Source organism: Talpa occidentalis, unplaced genomic scaffold (genome assembly GCF_014898055.3).
Source record: "Talpa occidentalis isolate TD23 unplaced genomic scaffold, MPIMG_talOcc4v2.1 talOcc4.4, whole genome shotgun sequence".
Lineage (NCBI taxonomy): Eukaryota > Metazoa > Chordata > Mammalia > Eulipotyphla > Talpidae > Talpa > Talpa occidentalis.
In genome coordinates, this window is record NW_023604295.1 from 53,480,228 (window position 1) to 53,505,554 (window position 25,327).

Consider the following 25,327-nt stretch of genomic DNA (forward strand, 5'->3'; position numbering starts at 1 on the left):
CACTCATTTGCCTTCATCTTAATGGACATTTCTTATGGTTTTCTTTCATGCACCCTTTTATACCTCTGCTTAAAAAAAAAAAAAAAAAATCAACCAGGGAAGCCTGGTTAAGAATTTTAAACTACATGTCCTAGGAGTATGAACTTCTTCAAATAGAACATATAAGGTCAGGGATAGGGTAATCCTTGTAGAAGAGATAATAAATGGGGCCTCCCCGGTGGCGCAGCGGTTGAACGCTGGGTTGCGAAGCTGCCTGCAGCCTCTGCAGCGCCGGTTCAATTCCCGGCTGCTCCCCGGCCACCGGAGGAGGGTCCCACATGGTGGAGGAGGGTCCCACATGGTGCGCAGACCTCTCCTGCCGCCCGCTGCTCCCCTCAGCAGTGTACTTCGGTCCTTCTGCCTGCTCTGCTCCCCGCTCTGGCTCTGGTGAATTCTCTCACCCTCCCGCGCTTCTGACTGTCCCCAGTGCATGTATAAAACAAAAACGAACAAACAAACAAATAAATAAAACATGCCTCTATAAAAAGAAAAAAAAAAAAAAAAGAAGAGATAATAAATGGCTGCCATTTAAGAATTAATCTAAATTCTCATCCCAGTATGTCAGACAACCCTAGACATTGCAGATGCTTTATTTTAGTGTGGTGTACTGTGGCAATAAGGCACACTCTTGATCTTGGATGCCTACAAAATAGGCAGTGAAGGCTGTGTGTTTAAGAGGAGATTGAACACTCCCCCCTTTGAAATGCAAAGCTGCAACCATAAGTGGATAAGTGCTCTGGGGATTTATTTCTGTTTCAGTGTGTTTTAGTATATCAGTTATGGGAAGAGTATCTAGTACCAGCTGTGGCTTACAGCCTAATCCTCACTCACTGACCTTTAAGAATCTAACTTCCAAATTTAAATGGCCATCGCCAAGTAGTCTAGGCTCCAAACTTAGAGATCAACAGGCTAAATTTGGATGGCATTTTTGGTTGAGGGCGCTGGTTGATCAAACCCTTTTAAAGCTCCTTTCTATTCTACTCAGTATTTAGAGAGAGCAGATGGGAGGCACCAGGATAAGCAATTATATAGTTTATGAGACCCATACTCGGGCAGCCATAAAATCTACCAGTTTGTTAAAAAAATAAAGCTGACAGAGAAGCAAAGAAGATACTGAAGTAGCTGGCTGTGTGAGGGGTGTCTAGATTCTGACATTTCTGTTCTATATCAAGAAAGGTAAAAAGTTGACAGTGGGTTCTTCTTTGTAGGGAGGGAGCTGAAGACAGGTTAAAAGGCTCCTGAAACCCAGTGCTTCCAAATCTCAACCCCAAGTACCAGGAACCTATCTCTATTGCCCACCAGTTCACTGTGTGCTTTTGTGAAGCTAATTCAACAACCTACTTCCACTGGGAATCTTGACCATCTGCATTGCGTAGGATGTTTTTAAAGCTTTTCTAAAGGAGGTGATGTGCACTCTGTCCCCTCCCTTCGAACAGTAATTATGAAACACTTCCCTGGCAAGGTAAGCTCTAAACATATCATCTTTCTGTTGGAAAACAATTGCACAGATTCCTGCATCTTCAACTATACTCTCACTGATGAACTTTCAAGTAATAAAAATCAAATATCTTCTTCATGTGTCCTCTTGCTACAAAGAGCAATGAACTCTAAATCTGAGGTAGCCAAGTGATACAGCAATGGGATTCTTGGAATTTACCCTTTGATTCCATACAACTACAGCCATTTAAATTGCTGATTGCCTAGCTAAAGCTCTGAGTTAGAATTTAAGCATCCTTTCCCTCTGGAATTGTTGGTACCCAGGCAATAGGAGGAGAGTGTATTACCTCTGGATAATTTATCTGATGAAGCATGGCTACTAAAAAAAGGAAATAGACACACAAACAAGAATTACAGTTAGCACAACACAAATCATTGTGTGTCTGGTAAATTGTTAGACGTCTCCATGAAAATTCTCCTGTCCCCTTGAAGCTTAAGTGGGAAATGTGTACTGTTTTATTTGAGTGCTTATGCTGCTCTTTCTTAGTTTATGACAAGTCTGAAGTGGTTTTTATATCTGTGACATACCAATAATCTTCCAGAACATACAGTAAAACAATGCTTTCCTTGAGATATGAAGGAGAGTGATTGACACTTACGCACGCACTATGCTCCCTCCCCTGCTCACCTGAGGAAAATGATTACCTTCTATCCCAGAGAGGACAGGTTGACAAAGGGGAGTGAGAAAGCTCAAGACAGACATTGGCAGGTACCAATGTGCTGCAGGATACACACAGGTCAGTCAATCACTGTATCATTTGCTTTTTAGTAGCTCTTTACTCTTGTTGACCAGCAAAGCAGGGGGAAGGACAAAGGACACCATGTGGATTGAACACATACACTATATTGAAGTGGTTATTTAAAAAAAAAATTCAAATATTCCACCTGATGATTAAGAGCAGGTGTTATTTCATGGTAATTTTCCAGCAGGCTTATCTGAGGTAGATAAAACAGGGATAATAAGTAGTCTGAAGAATGCAGAAAGTAGCTAAAGCCATGCGGATAGGATTAATTTGAAAGAAATTTCAGTAGTGAAAGCTGAGCTTGTTATGCACAATACTCCAGAGAAGAGGATGGGGCTCAAGGCTGCCCAGCATTTAGACAGGATTTTTAGAATTTAATAAGTGGAAATAGGCTACTGGCTAGTAAAGAACACAACTGTGGGAACAATGGCAGAGCAAGAAAAGAATTGCAGTTAGCACACAGCTAGTCAAGACTAGGCAGATAACAGCAAGAGCATGTATCCCCAGGACCTTAGTGATCATGGAGGAACATAGATTGCAGCATCACAGAAGTTTCAAAGCAACCCATATACTTGAAGGTTTAAGCTGCCTTTTGTTGTTTGCATAAATAGCAAAGTTTGCCTCTTTCTTCAGGCCTCTTGTTGGTACACAGGTATTGTAATTGTATTAGGCTTGTCTGGGAAAGCCAAATCCCAACTAAATAATTAGTGTAAGGGATTTTGAACTCCTTTTTCTGCTCATTTGAGTTACAGATGAACAGGCTGGCCTGCCCGAGACCCAGCGAGGTGAATACTCCCAGTTGGGGCTGTTCTTTCTGGAGACTCACTGCTGTCATCACAGGCAGATGTTCTACTTTAAATGAACGTGCCATTGTAGGCCAAATGTTAGTAGTGAAACACCATTCTCAGAGAAACACACAAAGCTATAGTCAAGTTCAGAGACACAGTTGGTAGTTGAGAAACTCTTAATGAAGGAAAGAAATTCACTTTTGGCTCCAAGTCACTACCATTTCCAATATACTTAGGCTGGATTATTTTATATAAGGCCTGTAATTATTGGCCTCAGTTTCTCTCCCCAATCTGAGAATAAACATTTGTTAGAACACACATTGAAAGAAGTAGAAAATCACACGTAATGTTCTCGTGGGTTGATGTACACTCTCTCAGGGTCGTTGTTTTGATGGTGCTTGCCAGGGCTCCGGTCTTGGTAGCACATCTGATTGTAAAGGGGGTACATCTGCTGAATCCCATCTTCCCCCACGGGATTTTCTTCTTCATAGTCAAATCTCCTGCTATTTAGTCCATTCTAAAAATTTAAACATTGCTATATTAGTAGAGAATCTGTTTGCAATTTTTCTAGCAGTTGAGTAAAAACAGGCAAGAATAGGATGCATTACAGTCTGTGTCTCTGATTCATTATTCCATAAGCTATTGAATGACACAGTAAAGTTCAACGATCTAACATTTCCAGTCATTTATTGCTTATTATACCTGAGCAAGAGTGGTGGCAACTCCTAAATAGAAAACTGAGACTAATGAAGACTGCAGTCTTTTCAAGTTTTGAAATATGGATTTGCTATCAATTATAATTAACTGGAGAACAAGATTGTGAACTTCAGGAGTCAATCAGCAAGATGGACTTGGAAAGTGTATATGAGGGGCACAGAGAATTAAATCAAAACAATTAACACAAAAGTAAAAGAAACTTCAGGTTTCAGTATTGGGGGAATAAAGGAAAGACAGTGAAATGAACAAGCAATTTGACTTGATATTGGACACAAGTGAGAAATAAAATATTATAAAAGATATATTGGTCTTCACCTTTCTTCCTTGCTTGACCAGCTGACACCGTAAAATGAATTTCCCTGAGGCTCTGTGGTATCTCTAGGACTGACCTCTCTGCCTGGTTATTGGTTTCATGAAAGTTGATTAGTTCTAAGAGGGACAAGCAAGCTCAAGGACGTGACATAATTGTGTGACAGATACTCAATTAGCAAAGAGGTGAATAAAGTGAAATCTTAAGCAAGATAGTCACTGGTTGTGCCTGGGCTGATCCGCACAGCAGGAGTGTGTTACTCACGGGGTGCTGGAGACTGTCGCCATCTCTTTCTTTGAATTGAGTCTGCAAAGGCAAGTGCTCAGTCTAGAAAATGATAGAAAAAGAGAAGCACTTTAAAGCATCAATGAAACAGATCAATCAAGACCACTGTGACTCCTATTTTTATTAGTTTTTTTTAATTTTTTACATCATTGTTCATTTTTTTCTTTTTTTAATTTTCTTTTATATATTTTTTACATCATTTTTCATTTTTGCACTACGTATGCATTTTCATCTTGGTTATAGTCCCCATACAATTCCCACCCCCCTTGTTTTGATCCTTCTCCCTTCTCCCCCCTCCCTACCTCCCCGGCAGTGTGTCTCTGGTTTATAGTTGCTTGTTGATTTTGATTTTTACTTTATTATAATTAGTCTTTTTCCTGGCCCCTTAATTAGGTTTTCTAAATTCCTGCTATGAGTGAGACCATCCGGTATTTTTCTTTTTCTTTCTGGCTTATTTTGCTGAGCATGATCCCTTCAACAACAAATGCTGAGGATGTGGAGAAAAAGGAACTCTCCTGCACTGCTGGTGGGAGTGCAACTGGTCCAACCACTATGGAGAGCTGTGTGGAGATTTCTTGACCTACTACACATAAAGCTTCCATATGATCCAGCAATTCCACTCCTAGGTATTTACCCAAAGGACACAGAAACATTAATTCAAAAGGGCACCTGCACCCCATGTGACTTCTATTTTTAAAGGAACCGATCATGTCTTGTTAATGTCTGCCCTCTAAGCAATATATTTCAAATGAGAATAGGAAAAGCAACTACACTTCTTGAGTTTGTCTCACTCTCACTCCTGGTTCCAGACGTCTGCAAGGAAGAAAACATATAGGAAGTCTGCTGAAGTTCTCACGCAAACTTGTTTACATCTCAGTAGAGGAGAGCTCAGCACAGAAGGTTTCTTGCCTTTTCTCAGTAGAAGAATCTGACATTGAACTAAGTGTTTTGGGGTAGAAGTGAAAGGTTATTTTTAGCTATCTATAGGTGCATTTATGGTCACCCTTCTCATCTTGTCTGTCACTCCCTGTCCCTCAATTTTACACAGATTATAAGGGGGATTCAGTGTTTGAAACGTCATCCTAAGAAGAATGTTTCCCAGCTTCCCTGAGGTTTACACATGCATTCTTACCCTCAACCCCAGATCAAGCATCAGTCTTTCAGCGAAGACTTGCAAGAAATCCTCAGGCAGAGACAGTCCCTTTCCTTCCTGTGTTTTCACAGCATGCAAGATCAGTTACTTATTTGCTTGTCTTCTTCACTAGATTGAGAGTGCTGATTGGAGTACTTCACAGAAATTATCTCATTTAAGCTCTACAATAATTATAAAAAACCAGCATCTTTATTTTAAATTGCTTAAAACTGAAGCCCTGGTTAAGTGAGGTATCTTCAATCACATAGCCAGTAAGTGGTAGATTGTGATTCAAACATGGCTTTGCTGAATCCCTAACCCTGTATCACCTGCTTTGTGCTCAGTGCCTGGACAATAGATGTTTAGTAAATGTAATAAAAGAATGGCTGAAAGTCCTGGCATTTAGCTGTATCTATCAACATGCTCTCCATTTCACTACCTTTGCTTATGTTAGTGCTTGGTCTGAAAGCTTAGTTTTTTAAACTTCTAGCAGCTGGAATACTGTCTATGATGGCTTGACTAAAGTCATTCTTTTTTCTACAAAGCCTTTCCACATCTGAGGCTAGTTATTTTACTCCTAGTTTTTCTGTCGTTCTTGTTTCTGCCACTCGTAGTACACATCACGATCTATGTTGTTTTATAGGTCCTGATGTCCAAGAGGAAGAAATGCTTGGACTCTAGGTACAGTCTTCTTGTGCACTAATTGGACGATAAACAGATGAATGAATTCTTCTACTCTAGCCATTGATAAATCACAATAGCATGCATGCATTTTGTAATACAATATAGCACTCACAAAGTCCAGAATGAAATTAAAATGTACTAAACATCAAGAAGGAGAAAAAAATCAAGTAGAAGTTAACTTGGAAAAGACAAATATGATAGAATTAGTAGACAAGAACTATGAAACAACTATTATAAATATGTTTAAGGATATGAAAGATAACATGACAATTGAAAACTATTAAAAAAGAACCAGAGAACTTCTAAAACTAGAGAAAATATAATTCTGAAATGAAAAAGTCACTGCAAAAGAAAAGATCATTGCTCTTGAAAACAAATCTGACCATAAAAAGAACAGAAGGAACAGACTGGGGAAAAAACTGAATATAACTTTAATGAGCTATGGGCTAATATCAAGAAATCTTCCATTGGTTAAGATGATGAGGTTTACATAAATAATGCAGTACTACTCAGTTACAAAAAAAAGAAAAAAAGAAATCTTGCCATTAGTGACAAGATGGGTAGAACTGGAGGGGATTATGTTAAGAGAAATAAGTCAGAAGGCGAAGGACAAATACTGGATGATTTCACTTGTATGTAGAATATAGAGAAACAAAACAAAGGAACTGATAAAATTAAACCAAACAAACCCTGGAAATCTTATCATAGAATCGAGGCTAGCAGAGGGGGAAGGTGAGGGTAAGAGCAAAGGAGGGTGCCCATGGACTACAGTGGGGTACTATTGGTGTTCTGGTGGTGGGTGTAGTGCCGTAACACACAGTGAACCTGTATCTCTAAATCATATAGTGTTGTAAGCCAATGTTACCTCAATAAAAAAATGTCAAACTAGAATTCTATCACCCACAAAAATATGAAAAAATAAAAGTGAAATTAAGAAATTCTCAAACAAAACCTAAGAGAAGTTGTCAACAGTTGTACCACAAGAAATGTTATGGAAAAATTCTTTAGACTGAAGAAAATGGATTACAAACAAGACTTCATCAATTTTTAATAAAAAGAAAAGGAATATTATAGTCAAAACCAAAAATAATAAGTATATTATGGGGATTATAACATGGAAAAATAAAATGTGGTAGAATAATATGGTAGGGAGAGAGGAAATTGAAGTATGTGTTATATTCCCTTCATGATACATAGAGTACGATAATGCTGTATTAAGCAAGACAATGATAAGTTAAAAATGCACATTCTAAATCCCAGAGAGATCACTACACAAGTAAAGCAAACATGTTTAGCTAATAATTCAATAGAGATTAAAAAATACTAACAATACTCAGTTAATTTAAAAGAAGGCAGGAAAAGAAGAACCAAAAGAATAGAAAATAACAAAATACTGAACTTAAGTCCAACCATAGCAATAGCAAGAAGAGATTAAATATAGCAATTAAAGTCATGAATTTTCAGACTGGATATAAAAGCAACACTCAACTTGATGTTAACTATGTGAAATCTATTTTAAATATAAAAATACAGAGGAAATAAAAAGGACAGAAAAACATATACCATGAAAATATGAGAAAAGAAGTTGAAAAACTGGAACTTCTGTATTAATATAGGCTGATCAAGAAAATGATAATTGCTAGAAATAAGGAATAATTTTTAATAACACTAAAACAAGTCTTAAATGTGTATGCACCCAATAAAAGAGCAACAGAAACACATTAGTAACACAAGAGAACTGAAAGAACTAGATATATTCACAAATATAGTTGAAAATAACATGCCAGTAATCAATAGAAATGTTAACTGTGTGTGTGGACTTGATATCATTATCAATCACCGTGACCTAGTTGATAGTTATAGAATACTATACCAAAAACAGAAGAATAAATACATTGTTGAGACAGAGTTTGAATCAAGATCTATGGTTAATCATCTAGTTAGTCAATGATCTAAGTAATTGCTCTGTATGCATTTTTCTTTTTTTTTTAAGATTTATTTTTATTTATTGATGCATATAAGAACTGGGGTGCAGGCCAGAGGTATGGGGGTGAGAGTATTCACCAGAGACAGAGTGGGGAACAGAACAGGCAGATTGACAAAAATACACTGCTGAGGGGAGCAGTGGGAGAGACAGGAGAGGTCTGCTGCACCATGTGGGTCAGGGCCCTGGCTGGGGATCGAACTCTTGCCGCAGTGGCTGCCGATAGTTTCATAGTGTTGCGTCTTAACCCCTTGCGTCACCAGGGAGGACCCTCAATATGCATTTTTCAATGTGTCTCTGTCATTTCTAACTCTTACATGTGTATTTAATAAAAGGGCTGTTTAGGAATGCAGGATTTCTAAACTCCTTGGACGTATCCTCTCTATGAATGTCAAGGAAGTATTGTATTTTAAATCAAGATTTTTCTTTAAAATTAAAAAATATTTATTATATTTATGTTAATTCTTAGTTTTCTAGTATCTATAATTAATCATGAGCAATGCAAATTGCCACTATACATCATATTGGCTAAATGTATATAATCTGTCTAAATCTTATTCCCCAAGATTTTGCTTGCCTTCAACTCTTTTTTCCCAGCATATTGGAAGATTCACTTTTCTGCTCTGTCATGCATTCCATCCTATTAATCTTTACCTGGAACCCTGTAAGAGGGTGACAGGGCATTTCCCGCAAACTTCACATGGTGCTATCACAGGTATGCAATAAATAATTGCTAAAATACTACCCACACATAGGATCTCTTCTGAGTCTCACTTAAGTCAGTGATAGTTCTTAATTCTTGATATTCAGGAATCTTGCAAGGAAAACTGGAGGACAGGGACTAGGGTTAAAGGAAGTAAGAGTGAGAAACACAGTTGGTTCAGTAAAACCAACATAGTTAGGCTTGGTTTAGGTAAAAGAACAATTGTAATTTGTAAGCATTGACAAAAGATTTGTCTACATCTCTTGTACAAGATGCTTTAGATGTGCTCACATTCTTATGTCCTTGAGGAAATTTTATGAGTTCCCATAATGAAGACTCAGAAGCTGAGTTTTAGCAAGAGGAAACTATGTTCCTAAGTTCATAGAGCTAAGATTGAAACTCATGTAATTCCAAAGTCTGTGTCTTAAACTACCACATGAAATTGCGTTAAGTATACTTAGTCTTTTTAAAATTTGACTACAGGGCCTCCCCTGGTGGCGCAGCGGTTGAGCGCTGGCTGCGAAGCTGCCCGCAGCCTCTGCAGCGCTGGTTCGATCCCCAGCCATCGGCAAGGGTCCCACATGGCACGCAGACCTCTCCTGCAGTGCCTGCTGCTCCCCTCAGCAGTTTATTTCATCTGTCTGCCTATTCTGTTCCCCGCTCTGGCTCTGGTGAATTCTCTCACCCTCCCACGCTTCTGACTGTACTCCGTGCTTATATAAATAAATAAATAAATAAATAAATCTTTAAAAAAAAATTGACTACAGAAAGCAACTTAAAAGAAGGAAGACAGAGAATTTGAAAGATAAAAGGGTATAAAACTGAAAAGAATGGCAATGGTTAGTACTTGCCAGCTTTGCCAATTAGTTTGGGTTTTCTTCATTTTAATTGGTCAAATAGAAGCTCTGGCCTCACTTTACCTCCTGCTTGGGTTCTAGCCTCAATTATTTTTTTTTTTTAAGATTTATTTTTATTTATTTATACAAGCACTGGATACAGTCAGAAGCGTGGGAGGGTAAGAGAATTCACCAGAGCCAGAGTGGGGAGCAGAGCAGGCAGACTGAAGTACACTGCTGAGGGGAGCAGCGGGCACCACAGGAGAGGTCTGTGCGCCATGTGGGACCCTCCTCTGGTGGCCGGGGAGCAGCCGGGGATTGAACCGGCGCTGCAGAGGCTGCGGGCAGCTTCGCAACCCAGAGCTCAACCGCTGCGCCACCAGGGAGGCCCTCAATTATTTTTTTTTTAAAGATTTATTTATGCATACAAGAGCTGGGGTACAGGCCAGAGGTGGGGGGAGGTGAGAGGATTCACCAGAGACAGAGAGGGGAACAGAACAGGCAGACTGACTGAAATACACTGCTGTGGGGAGCAGCAGGCAAGTCAGGAGAGGTCTGCTGCACCATGTGGGTAGTTCCCTGGCTGGCCAGGGACCAACTCGGGGATCCAACTCGTGCTGCAGAGGCTGCAGATTGCTTCATAGTGCTGTGCTTAACCCCTTGTGCCACCAGGGAGGCCCTCTAGCTTCAATTAAAGTAAAACACATTAAGCATAAACAAAGAAAAACAAAGGCAGGCATTTTTTTTTTTTGGAAGTTTGAGAATCTCTAGAGTTTTTAATCTGACCCAGCCCAGGGCTTAATACATAATGGTCTACTGTGGCATAATACTTTAAAAAATATCAACCTAGAGGGCATTTTCCCTCCTGTTTTATCCTGCAGTAATATAGTTAGTACCTTAAAATGCAGTGACAAGTCCCCCAATTTATAATATAAATGATTCAGTGAGGCAGTTACAAGAAGAAATAACTACAGAATGTCCTCATAGCAAACTTTTCAAATATGAGTTTACTTATATGATACAAGAATATTAGCAATTTTATCCCACAAAATAGCATTGGATTTTTTCCCTACAGAAATTTTAACAGCTAGTTGTTGACAATGTTGCTTTATCTAAAAGGAAGACTGTGCTCTTTCTTATCACTGATAAATAAATTTTATTACTTTTACTGAGTATACTTTCTAGACTTAAAATTTTTAAAGTGAAATATGATATGACATATTTTAATGAAATTTCTTATCTTCATTTTGGCCTCACCTAATCCTTATATTAAAATACACAAGAAAGTTTTACTTCACTTAAACTGTAATGGGTATGCAAACAAAGTACGAATATTGAATTAAAGCAGACAGATAATAAAAGCGATAGAAAATAATCTATGGGCAAATGAGATACTCATATACAATGTGAAAATGTCACCAATCATAAGTCCTACCCCCTTCTGGGGCACAAATCAAATGACTATGAGTTCATATGTGTCATTTTCCATAATGAACAAATAGCTACACATTTTAACATCAAAATGCTAAACTGTCCTAGTCACAATGGACACCTTTGCTCTTCAACCTCTTGCTCTAATGCTGAACTGATTGCCCACACACAGCAATTTATCTCCAAATTTGTCCACAGGTCAATTTAGAGCTATTAATATAATTACATTTACATGCCAAATACCTCAAAGATGTTAACTGCCTCTTCTATACAAGACATAGTATTGTACCCCAAGCAACTAAGTGTAGAAATAATAGCCTACATCCAACCATATTCTACCTTGTGAAAAGATGTGTTCTCAGATAAAATATGACCAAAATCATCCCATTTTCAACTGAGTTATTGTAATTCTCAAAATTTTATATGCTAAAATAAGAACCAAACTCTAATTCCTCTCTAGAAATTAATAACATGAGCTTTCCAAATTTCATTTTTAATCCAACATACAAGTTCCTTCTTGCTTTCATGCCTTCTAGGCCTACATTTACATATCAATTAAAGAAAAAAATATTTGTTTTAAAAAGATGAGGGTATATGAGATAAATGTGGGCTTCTGGAAAAAGTTACTCTTTTACAGACATTAATTTACTTTGTTTTTTAGGCACTTCATGTCCCTGCTCCTGATTTCAAAACAACCTGCTGGCTCTTAACTCATGGCACTAGCCAGCAAAAAGTACACTGGTAAGAATTTCTGTGAGGTTAATAATTTATGCTTATTCTTAGAAAAAATGGACAAAACTAAAGAGCCTCCTTAAAATCTTTTAATACTGAACATATTTTAGGTGCTGAAACAATAGGCAATATACCAACTGCAGAACACTACCCTTCCATTCCTTCCTATTGAGAAGGTGAGCTAATACAGCATTATTTCCCTTAGCAAAAATTTACTTTTTCTACTGTGAGTATAATAAAAAGGTAGAAAATGAAATATGGAAAGATTAGAATCCTTTGAACCTATTTAGTTAATAATTATACTTTTGGGGGTGGGGGGTTAAATTTAATTCAGTGGCATTTCCCACCATTTTTCTGAAAGAAAAAAAAGAAAGGTAAAAGATAGTTTCCCTTTTTGAAGGAAGATAACCTAATAATAGTAAAGAAGTTGAGAACAGAAAGAGAAATCATGCACTACAGAAAGCCAATATTAACTTGCAGGGACACCACCTTTGTAATGGTAGAGCCTAAATTGGCAGTTTTGTTTGAATTAGACAAGTCAAGCTTATCCCAGTTCAACACTTCCCTGCCATAGGCACTAAAATCTTATGAAACTTGCATTATATTTCCATAAGCAGATAACCAGCTTGGGAGTGAAATATAAAGAGTAAGCATCAGCAATTGGAATGAAGGTTCATAGACTCAGTGATTTAAGGAAGAAAGTAAAGGAGATGATACTGAAGAGAGGGGAACCTTCCAGTGGAGATATGATGCTTAGCTAATAAGGTAAATCAAAGATGTTTTCATATCTTCAATTTACCCTGCCATGTCAGTATTAAATGTGTACATGGTGATGTGCTCTGCTAGATGCAATCTTCTGAGGCAAGAGACACTGCTTAATAAAAAGTAAGCAACAGCTAAAACAGCAGTTTATCTTCAGGCACATATTATTTAAATGGCCAAACAGAGCTTAATATTTCCTATTAGCCTCTGTAACAGGCTAATACCTACAAACAACAGCTCATCTCCTTAGTCTGTATTTTGTAAGTGGCACTGTTAGATGACATTCCTTTACTTGACAGTGAAAGGAGTCAGTCACTCTGACATGAGCATTTCCATTATTTAAAACAAAGAACTACATGTAGACTTTCAGGGAAAGAGTAGGGGGAATAAATAAATATTTTAAAATATCAACTTAAAAAATATTTAAATTAAATATTAACAGTACTTAAATGGACTTAAGTTATCTTTCCCTGACCAAGCTGAAATGACCCTAGGCTGTGGGTGACCCTGACTGGAATTGATCGGACCTAGACAGATGCCCATGGGTGCCCTCAGAAGGCATCGCTGAAGCAGCTGAGCATTCCTTCCTCCGTGACATGCAGGTAGGTCAAACAATACAAATGAAGAGTGTCATCGTTCTTTGGGATATCTGGGCTGAGCGCTGATGGAATTTTGGTTCAGTTGTCCATGAGAAATGAATTATAGAGATGAACTTGTCTTCTTTAAATAGAATGTAAATTAATGGTCTGTGCTCTGAAATAACCTTATCATTAGTGATACTCTACTAGTGGAGATGCTATAGGACTTAGGGCCCCTGCTCCACCAGAATTCACCATCCTGTTTCACATGGTTTGTCTTCCAGTTAAACAAAGCAAGGCAGTCTGAATGCAAGCTGCTTAAAAGTGGGAAGCCTTGGGCCTCCCCTGGTGGCACAGTGGTTGAGAGCTGGGCTGCGAAGCTGCCCGCAGCCTCTGCAGCGCCAGTTTGATCCCCAGCTGCCGGCAAGCGTCCCACATGGCATGCAGACCTCTCCTGCCGCCCACTGCTCCCCTCAGCAGTGTACTTTGTCAGTCTGCCTGTTCTGTTCCCCACTCTGGCTCTGGTGAATTCTCTCACCCTCCCGCGCTTCTGACTGTACCCAGTGCTTGTATAAATAAATCTTTTTTTTTTTTTTAAAGAATAAAAAAAAAAGTGGGAAGCCATGTCTTATGCTTTTACTTTTGCTTTTCTTCCACAGTGTTCAGCACACCATAGACATATAGCCACCTGCTGATCTGAGCTGATTATATGCACAAATCACCGCAGGCCTACAACTCCTTATCTGAAACTTAGGAACCAACGAATTTTGGAATTTAGGATTGTTCAGATTTTTAGAAAGTTTATATATATATTACTAAACATTTCCAGCAGGGTCTAGTACAGTACCCCAAACTCAAGCATAAATATTTTAGAAAATATGAATACATGAAGTGAAAAAAGTAATGATCACATATAACTTCATGAGAATCAGAAGTTAGGGCCAGATTTTGGTGCAAAATGAGTTAGGAACCACTTTAGGTGCTTAGAGGCATTTCGAAACACAGGTAATCGTCTGTGGAACTCTAACACACATCACAGGAATGCCCAGAGTTCAGAGGCTAAGATAAACTACAGAGACGTAGAAGTTAAATAGCGTTACTAAGGACCCAGACTTTATTAATCAGATGGGAGAACTTGTGTGACCACACTGGGCTAAGTATGGGGATTTTGTAAAGCACCAGACTGAGAGTCCTAAGTCTCTACAATCATCTAGATCCAGAGCAATACAGTTAAAGCAGGGCCTGAGAAGCACTGAGTTGACCATGATGATGAAGGTGATAGTGGGTATAGCTAGGTTCTCAGTACACAGGGGAATCCAGAATCTGACTAGCAATAGCAGGGAAGAGGGAACAGAGAAGCCAGAAGACACCATTAGACTGACAGATCTAAATCAAGGCAGCGGGTACTTCATGCATGTACAGATACAGAGAATAATAGGGAATAATAAGAATAAATATGGGCCACATACTTCATTAAAGGTTTATGAGATATCAGGTATTGTTTGTGAAAAGGATAACAGTGTGGATAATAACAGAAATTATTACGACAGATTGAGCTGAACCTTGAGAGGATCACATTCCATTCCAGAAACACAACACAGATTTTTCAAAAGCACGGTGAAAGGAGAAAGGAAGACTGACTGGTTCAATTGTATGAGGGAGTATATTATAGCAGCCAGCTAGAGGAGAAAATCATTGTTCTTGAAGACAAACACCATAAAATCCCCGGGTGGTGAGTAGCTCACATTACAGACATTGAGCCGACTGTGAGGTTGGGGAAGGAATAGAAGGGAGAGGGCAGCTATGTGCTGGGGGAAAAAAAGGGTCAAGACTTTATGGGCCACAATAAAAGATAAAGACAAATCAGAGATGAGTTAAGGAACTCTAATTGAAAGGATAATGTGTGACTAAAGGTGAAAGATCCAGAAGGGGTTAAAGCTGCCTTAAGGCTTGAAAATGTCAAAATGCAACAAAATGGGAGGGTTAAATGTTATCACATGGAGAAAAACTGCTGCCCATGTGAAGATGAGCAGCAGCTGCGGGTTCAGAAATAGCCCTTCCTGTTCAGAGAGACAGAGCACGCTGCATTACAGAAGAGTGGCAATGCACTTGGAGGAGGAACCATAGTTTCCTAACAGACCCAGAATGGGTAACACATCAAAGAGCATGAGCACCATCTGTGCATGAAAGAAAAAAGCCTTTATCTTATTGTGTAATTTTTGTTCTCTGAAAATGTTTAGGATCTTCTTTTTGTCCATAATGCATCGAACTATTATAATCTGTGTAGGTGCTGGTCTTTTTGATTTCTCTTATTCAGAAACTGGGTAACAATTTTAATTTGAAAACTTAACCTCCATTAATTGTATTACCATCTCTGGAAATATTTCTGCCATTTTGTGTCTCTTTTCTCTCTGGGACTTCTTTAGTATAGAATTTGGATTTATTGTATCTCTAGGTCTCTTTTACACCTCCCCTTCACCCCTCATCTGTACTTGTTATTGTTCCCTGAATTTAACACTACTACTACTGATGGTTAATTTGACCTATCATATTTTAAATTTATAAGTGTCCGTTGACTTTCTTTGCCCTTTTGTATGACTGTGTGTGTGTGTGAGTGTGACTCCTGCATGTTCTCGCAGGGTGTACCAAGTATGCAAAGGCCTGACCCTCTTTTCTTGGGCAGTTTCTCAGGGTCTGTGTATGGTGACAAGCCTTAAGCAGTGAGGTCAAGTCTCCCACTGAACAAGACACAGTTTGTTACTTCTTACTATAAAAACATTAAGTCCCTCATAATGTTTTGATTGTAGCTTGGTTTAAATGGAGGAGGGAAAGAACATATTCAATATCAGTACTTTTAAATATAGCAAAAATCTTGGATCATTTTTCCTCCAAGGAATCCCAGGGTATCTTGCTAGAAAATCATTTTTAATTCAAAAGGATTTGGGGAAACTCAACAATATAGGTATAACAGACAAATGTTCTCAGTGAGACTTCTGCACGAAATTATAGTCAGTCTAGGTGCTCTACTCTGTTCATTGAACAAAGGAGGCCTCTGGTCAATGTGCAGAGTATCAGGCAGATCAGAGAAAGAGGCCAAAGGGAAAAATAGCAAAACAATTTGTGGGTGGAGAATTTTCTAATAGATAAGAAGGCACCATTAACAATGCAAGTTTTACTGCTTAGCATGTTCAACAATTGACAGTATACACCCAGTTTAATTTTCTCTACCTAAAATCAATTTTGAGTATCATATCACCTTATATCCAGTATGATCTGAGAAAATATAAATTTTTAATAATACAGAAAGAAGTTAGATAATCCAAATTTCTTTTCTGTGACATAGAATTCAGGCTAATTAGAGTCTTTCAATGTGAAGAACTAGATGGAAAGAATCTTGTTTTTATTTCCAATTTTCCTAATCTAGATTTAAACATGTCTGTGGCATTTGAAGCTCACATTCATTTGTGAATATGTATTTTAACTTAGCTTCATTTTGGCTTCTGCATCAGGGACAAGGGCGCAGAAGAACACATGATGTGAGGGTGTGCAAGTGTGCACGTGCACAAGTGTCCTTATGAGGTGGGGAGAGGAACAAAGGTGAGAGGTGCTAGCATAAAAAGGAGAGCTGGTCATGGGAATGAACAGCTGCCACACACACGGAGGGAGAAGATAAGCACCAAGATGACAAGGGCTTAAAATCTGCTTGTAGAACTTAGAGAAAAGTCATAAAATAGGGCAAGTGCCCCCCCCAAAAAAAACAAACAAAAAACAGACAAAAAAAAGGGTTTAACAGTACAAAATCTCTTCAGTTTGTTTAAAATATCACTTTAGTCAAAACTGAACTGAGTTCAGGGCCTCCCTGATGGCGCAGGAGGTTGAGTGCAGCACTGTGAAGCTGTCCACAACCTCTGAAGCACGGGTTCGATCCCCGGCTGGCCAGAGAGATGCCCACATGGTGCGGCAGACCTCTCCTGTCTTGCCCACTGCTCCCTTCAGCAGTGTATTTCAGTCTATCTGCCTATTCTGCTCCCCACTCTGTCTCTGGTGAATCCTCTCACCCTTCTGCGCTTCTGGCCTGTACCCCAGTTCTTGTATAAATAAATAAATCTTTAAAAAAAAAAAAACCTGCATTGAGTTCAAAACACAAGAAGGCTCAGAATATTTAGATGATTAATATCAACAAAATGCCTTCATGTTTCCCTATTTTGTGAAATATTGAAAAAAAAAATCAAGTACTTGGCTGCAAATCTGTGCAACAGACCTGGTAACTGTACAAGTCAAATGACACAGTGAGTTGTTCTGAGAAAATACATGCAGCCCACATTGTAGCTTAACTTTTTTTTTCTAATTTGCCAAGAGATGACATACATATATATATATTACAACTGTTTTTAATTTAAGAGGTTTTATTTTTCCTTATGGGATTCCATGCATATGTGTAGTGGGCTCACACGGTGTCTTATAATAGCTTTCAAATGGTAATGTGCACTGGAGTAAGAGTCCTGTTCTGTACAGATCCCTAGGCTGGGGGATGATGATGTATTAAACACCAGCAGCAGAACATCTTCTGGGTATAATCACAGAGGTTGTAAGATAGCATAGTTACTAAGTCCAGGATTGTGCTTTATAACTGATGAATCAGAACAGGAGGCTTGTTCAAGTCCTTTTCAACTGAGGAAGTCTAAAGTTAGCGAGAAGGACTTCAGGAGTAATTGGAAATAAAATGCCTTCCTCTCAGCGCCAACAAGATAAAGGGATTCTCCTAGGAGTTACTTATGACAAAGTTGGGACACAAATGGGGGTCCACATTTCTTGACCCTCAGGCCAGTGATCTTTCCAGTATTTGCAATACATTGTGGACTCTCGAGCTAGACTGCCTGGTTCTAATCCCAGATCTCATAGCTGGATGACAGTTGTAAGAATATTTAATATTCTGAGCTTTAGTTTGCCCATCTGAAGGATGAGACTAATACTAGCATATACCTTAAAAGGTTGTTATGAGGACTACATGAGTTAACACATGTAAAGTGCATAGGACAATTCCTTGCATCAAACAATTGTAAATAAGTGTTAAGTTCTAATTAGTTAGATAGCATATGTTCTCTCAGTTTTATTTCTCAACAAGAAATAGAAATTACAGGGCCTCCCTGGTGGCGCAGCGGTTGAGCGCTGGATTGCGAAGTTGTCCGCAGCATTTGCAGCGCTGGTTGGATCCCTGGCTGCTCCCCAGCCGCCGCCAGAGGAGGGTCCCACATGGCGCGCAGACCTCTCCTGCCGCCCGCTGCTCCCCTCAGCAGTGTACTTCTCTCCTTCTGCCTGTTCTGCTCCCCATTTTGGCTTTGGTGAATTCTCTCACCCTCCTGCGCCTGCACTTCTGACTCTACCCAGTGCTTGTATAAATAAATAAATCTTAAAAAAAGAAAAAAGATGCTTACTCCTTTAAAAAAAAAAAAAAAGAAAAAAGAAATAGAAATTACAAGCCCAAACCTAGAAGTATTTTACTAGAAATGAGATGGGGGATATTACTTCACCCCTCAAAATCTTAGTTTCTTTCTATACAATGGGGAGAATAGTAATTCCTACATAAGAAGGTGATTTTAAGGGTTAAATGAAATTGTTCATATGAAATGTTTCCAACAGAGCCTGGCATAAAGTAGTGCTCAATAAATGATATTATTCACAATAATTCCCTTTCTCCATCTTTATGCCCAATAAAGAAGAAATGTGAGGGGTTTTGCTCTTCAACCCTAAGGAAAGGAAGGAAAAAAGCTAAAGGGAAAGAGGATTTCCTTTAATTATACATAATTCAATTACATTATCCAATGTACATTATCCAATATATCAGTACATTATCTAATATATCAGTTACATTATCCAATATATCAGTAAGTATGAGCCAACACTTTAGAGAGGAAAAAATAGATGCTTTAGCATGTTTTCTTTTTTTAAATTTAAATTTTATTTTTATATTCCCCATACAATTACAACCCCCTTATTTTGACACCATCCCCTCCTTTCCCCACCCCCCACCTCCAATAGAGTGTCTCTGGTTCATAGTTGTTTGTTGATTTTGATATTTTCTTTCTTATAGTTATTCTTTTTCCTGGTCCCTTATTTAAGTTTTCTAGATTCCTGCTATGAGTGAACTTTAGCATCTTTTCAACTCAAAAGTATACTGGTAGGATCTTAATATAGTGAAGCAGTATTTTTTTAATGCAGGAATAATAAATGAACTAAAGACATTTAATCTCATATGCTATTGGTGGCAGTGTACATTGGTATAAAGTATTAATTTATGGTCAATAGCTATCAAAATTAAAACCCATGTAACCACTAATTTTCACTTCTAGAGATTTAGCTCATATATATGAAAATTTGTATGTAATTATTAAAGCTGATTTACATTTAAAACTGTTTCCATAGTTCATGTTCAAGATTCTAGGTATCTTTCTAGCATCTAACCATATGTAACTCTCATTGAAAGATTTTATGGAAAAGTGCTATTTTCACATTGGACCCTAGAAGTTAAACGGAACAATCATGAATAATCTTAAATATGCATTTCTTTGTACTAATAAAGAAAATAATTCCACTTACAATAGCATAAAAAACAATAAAATAGCTATGAATAAAAAACTAAGTGAAAGATATGTACACTGAAAAATTATAAGACTGATGGAAAAAACTGAAGACACAAACGAACAGAAATTATCCTATGTTTATGGATCAGATTTAATACTTAAAATATTGATAATATTCACAGCAAACTACAAGTCAATGCAATCCTTTATCAAAATTTCAATGGCATTTTTCACAGAAATAAAAAATTCTAAAATTTGTATGGAAACACAAAAGACCCTGGGTAGCAAAAACAATCTTGATAACAACAAAGCTGGAGGCATCATACTTCCTGATCAAACTATATTACAAAGGCATAAATATCAAAACAGTATAATATGGGCATTAAAAAAGAGACCTACAAATCAGTGGAACAGAATCAAGAGCCCAATCAAGAGGTGAGGGAAGGGAGGATGTGGGAGGGGTGAAAACAGGTCAGGGAAAGGGCACAAAAGACTGTGGTGCTGGACTATGGGTGCTTTGGTGGTAGGAGAACTATAATGACCATACCTGAGGAAAGAAATCACATTATTTTCCAAAAACTAACAATAATGTAAGAAAAAAGTACTATATTAAAAACAAAAAATAAAATTAAAAAAACAGAACTGAGAGCCCAGATACAAATCCATGCACATATGGTCAATGAATTTTCTACCAAGGAGCTGAGAACACACAATGGAGAAAGGAAACTCTCTTCAAAAAAAGGTATTGGGGGGCCTCCCTGGTGGCGCAGCAGGTTGAGCGCTGCACTGTGAAGCTGTCTGCAGCCTCTGCAGTGTGAGTTCAATTCCTGGCCGGCCAGGGAGAAACCCACATGGCACGGCAGAACTCTCCTGCCTCGCCTGCTGCTCCCCTCAGCAGTGTCTTAGGTCCGTCTGCCTGTTATGCTCCCCGCTGTCTCTGGTGAATTCTCTTACCTTCCCCTGCCTCTGACCTGTATCCCAGTTATTGTATAAATAAAAATAAATCTTAAAAGAAAAAGATATTGGGAAAACTGGATAGCCACAAGCAAAAAAGAGAAAAAAATGAAGCAGAACCCCTATCTTATACCATACATAAAAATGTCAACTCAAAATGGATTAAAGATTTGAACATAAGAACAAAACCCATAAAATTCCTAGAAGAATCATAGATAAGCACCTTGACATTGGTCTTGGCAGTGACATTTTAGATTTGACAACAAAAGTGCAGGCAATTAAAGTAGACAAACAAACTAATAGAACTAGAAAGCTTCTGAAAAGCAAAGAAAACCAACAAAAAAAATTGAAAAGGAAGTGGAAGAAAATATTTGCAAGCCATATATCCAAAATGGGTCAATACATAGAGTATATAGAGAACTGATACAATTCAATAGTAAAAAATGTCTATTAGGACAGTGAATGTAAAAACAAGAACTAAGAAACCTGGTGAGAATACTTCCATGTAATTACAGCATTATTCACAATAGTAAAGGTACAGAAGCAATCTAAATATCTGTCAAATAATGAATGGATAAAGAAAATGTATACACAATGGAATATTACTCAGCCTTTAAAAAGGGAAATCTTACCATTTGTGACATGAATAAACCTGGATCGCATTATGCTAAGTGTGATAAATAATACAAAGACAAATACTGTTTGATATCACTTCTATGTAGAATAAAAAAATTAAAAAAGACTCAAAAAAAACAGATAGTAGAATGGTAGTGGTTGCCAGAAGTTGGGGGCTGGAGAAAGTAGGGAGTGGAGGTAAGAGAATACAAACTTTCCGTTACTAAATGAATGAAGTATGAGAATCTAATGTATAACATGGTGACTATAGGTATAATACACAAGTGCATCATATAACTGGACTCACTAGTCATTTTTTAAATCTGGTTATCATGACATTTTTATATAAAATTTAAATATGTAATTTCAATAAATAAAACAATATTAACTAGTCATTTAGATGCTGTACTTTGAAGTTACCTTCTCTCTGGAGTCCTTTGGTTTTATTTCTCAGAGCTGTCCAGTATCATGTACTGCCCTGAGTTTTGCGGTTAGCCTTTAAAAATTTTCATGCCTTATATTCCCACCACCAACAGATATTGATTTCAATATAAGTACATGGCCATATGCAATTGCTACTTAGGCCTGTATTGACAAATTAACACAAATGAGGTCACTTAGAACAATGGAAGTTAATTCTCTCTCAGTTTGGGAGGTATAAATCCCAAATCAAGCTATCAGCCATGTGTCTGAAGACTGACCATACTTCTCCATAGTTCTCTCTTGGCTTCTGGTGGCTGCCAGAAATATTTGTCATGCCTTCACTTGTAGTTTCTGATTTTTAGAAACAGGTACAAAGAGCAACACATTTGCAGATGCCTTTCTTGGCACTAAGGTATTTTGCTAATTTTCCTGTACTCATTTTGGTTCAAAAGTTTACTAACCTTGATGTACAGCACAATTACTTCTAAAACTACTTTTCCTGTTTTTTATGTTTGTACTTATGTTTCCCTTTTGTTTTTCAGATAATTCCTTATTCTTATTGGACTTTTTCTGAAGATTTACTTTGATAGTTCTTACTTGTCCTATCTCCTTCACTGGGTCATCTTTTCCTAATTTTGAGCCATCCCCTTTACTTTATAGATCCCATCTCTTTCATCCAAGTAACTCCAATTATGACATTACACAGGAAAGAAAAAATCACTGTGATATGAAAATATTAATTATCACTTATAAAATGGATTCCCACTCAAACATCCTTCCTCAATTCCTTCATATTAGCATCAAGATCTGCCTTCTGTCACTCGTTGGTCATATTTTGTGACCACCCAACACTATGTAGAAAACATAGATTATAAAGTGACATTGGAAGTATTGCAAAGATTTACTTACCTATGCTGATACATACACCTGCCCTCTAGTTTTTTATTTACATGCTTCAAAAGTCTGGATATAAGAGAACGCAGAGGAAGCAAATAGCATTTTCCAAAAAGGGTTGCAACATTACTTTCAATCATGCATGCTTTTTCAGAACATGGCCATTCTCCCATCAAGAGGTGGAGTCTATGACACCTTGCTTTATATCCTTGAATCTTGAGCTGTCATGTAAGACGCCTGGCTATACTAAAGCTGCCATGTTAGAGATGTAGAAAATTCCTTAAGATCAAAGAGAGAGGTACCTGGGCAGCAGGAGTGTAAACCATTCCAGTCTCCAGCTGTTTGAGTCTTCCCATTCTATGAAGCAGATAACTGAGCCTTCAGATGTCTACATCTCAGATACCTGACTAAAATTTTGTGAGAAACTCTGAGCAAGAACCACTTAGTAGCACCTTGAAACCTCAGAATGAGAATGTTATAAATGACTATTATTCACTTAAGCCAGTACATTTAGATGAACTGTCATGTAGCTACAGAAAACCAACAGATTTTGGAAACTGTTAGTAGATGTGCCTATAACAAAACCTAACATACTTCAGTAATTTTGAAGCCAGGCTACAGGCAACAGTTGGAAGGGCCTTGAAAAAGTGTTAACAAAAGGTTGGTGGCCTTCAAGGAGGATATTGGAGAGCATTTAAAGAAGTTTAGGAAAATGCTATTAAAGCTAAAGGAAAAGAAACCCTATTATATAGTGAATAAAGTTCAGTAATATGTTGTCTGTGATGATGAGGAAAAAATGTATGCAAATGAAATGATATATCTACCTAAGCATCTTTGTAAGCAGCATGCTCTAAGTACCAGTTATTTTCTTTGAACTGCATATGATAGAGAGTTCCTTCACAATTTTCTACATCAACTTACTATAGGATGAACTACAAAGAGTTCCCCCATGCCTCAAATTGCAAGATTTTCCCAGTTTATAGAGACAGAAACCTTAAAATACATGAAAATGAATCTGAAAGGTGCTGGATCAGACAGAAGGAATATGTTGAATCAACCAGAACTTGTTTACACAGATATACCAAGTCATCTAATAGGTAACTGGTAGTAGCTCTAAGTCTAGTTGGCTAACAAAAAATCCAGGTCCAAAGGTAAACTACACTAAATGAAAGTGAAATTCTAGAATTTCCTTAGTATACTATAGAGGGAAGAATCTAAAAGCTTAAGGAAATCAAATGCTAAGGTGGATTAAAACCTGTTTAGTGACCTCTTAATTTTGCCCATCAGGAAGGTCCTGAGAACATTCTCTTTACAACCAGCTCTTCATGAAACACATTCAATGAGGGAGCTTTGGCATGCTCAAAGTACTGCGATGGGCTATTCTCTGTAGGCCAGGAATAATATGGGCACTGCTGCCAGTGAACAGGGTCTTCAGAATTAAATAGAGAAAATGGCCTCCTGGGGTGGCAAAGGCCAAATGGCAGCCCTTTATCACCAGAACAAGGTGGGTGTGGTACCATACTAACGATCCTTGGATGCCAATTTTTGCTTGAAAGTGGAATTACCTTATAAGTATATAGATCTTCTATCATCAAACTCTGTTTGGAAAGCTTTAGAATTCATACATATTTATCATTTCTTCCTATTTTACTTTTACTCCACACCCTCAGTTATTCTTACTCTCAAGATCACTAGAAATCCAAGTTCATTCTTTCTCGCTTCTGTTCTCAACAATTGCTCCCCTCTATATTCCACTCTAATTTTTTCTATTAGTTCTAATTTCTTAATTTGAAATAATTTACCTACAAAGTACATAAAGTTTTGTAAAAAAAAAAAATCACATTAAAAAGGGTTTATGTGAAGCATAGGGAAAATATCAGGAAACTGTCTTCAAATGTAGATGCACAGATGTTACAATAACTGATTTTGATAATTCAACAAGTTCTTGACATATCCTTTTACTGGCTTTGAGTCATTTCATTTTGGTTTATCTTTCATAACAACTCCGTGCATTCAAGAATAAAAATTTCTGAATTTTAATTTTATGAAACAAAAAAATTATAATAGGTTGAATTTGGATGTAAAATAAAGATTACATGTAATGGAGAGAAACATAATTAGGCTAAGAAAATCAATGTAACTGCAAGAAAGATGTCTGAATTGACAGCACAATCCTTTTTAGCTGGCAGTCTCTCTCTCTCTCTTACACACACACACACACACACACACAAACACACACGAAACACACTATTTTAACAGTGGTATAGCGATTAAACAAGAGGTTATAATCCAAATTCATTTGGTTCTATCCACGCTGAAATAGTTTGCTTCAGAAAACACATTTCATGAAAAATAATTAAACTAGAATTTGCTAAGGGAAGTAAGATAAACTGTATATCCTGTAAGCAATGGTTCAAAATACTGGAGACACTCGGGCTGGTTTTTAAAAATACTGAGAGCAAGTTGGGAAACTAGATAGTTATCAAACAATTTCTGAAGGATTGTTGTATTTGAGATATATATGAAAAGCACTTGGAATTAAAAAAATATGTTCTTCATAGTTGCAATTTAAAATGCTTATAAGAATTTTAAGAATTAATGAAGTCAGGATCAGGACTGATTAAGTTGAAAGGTGGTTA

The 25,327-nt window shown here is 37.6% G+C and overlaps 1 protein-coding gene across 1 annotated transcript in view; it reads right to left on the reverse strand.

Moving 5' to 3' along the window:
• Positions 1 to 417: 417 nt before the first annotated feature.
• Positions 418 to 25,327, reverse strand: part of NECTIN3 (nectin cell adhesion molecule 3) — a 90,091-nt gene continuing 65,181 nt past the window's right edge. The window contains exons 8-9 of the mRNA XM_037525588.2: positions 4,359 to 4,421; positions 418 to 3,584 (exon numbers count right to left, since the gene is read on the reverse strand). Coding sequence (XP_037381485.1) covers positions 3,405 to 3,584; positions 4,359 to 4,421 — 243 coding nt within the window. The 3' untranslated portion in view covers positions 418 to 3,404. The remainder of the gene's footprint in view (positions 3,585 to 4,358; positions 4,422 to 25,327) is intronic.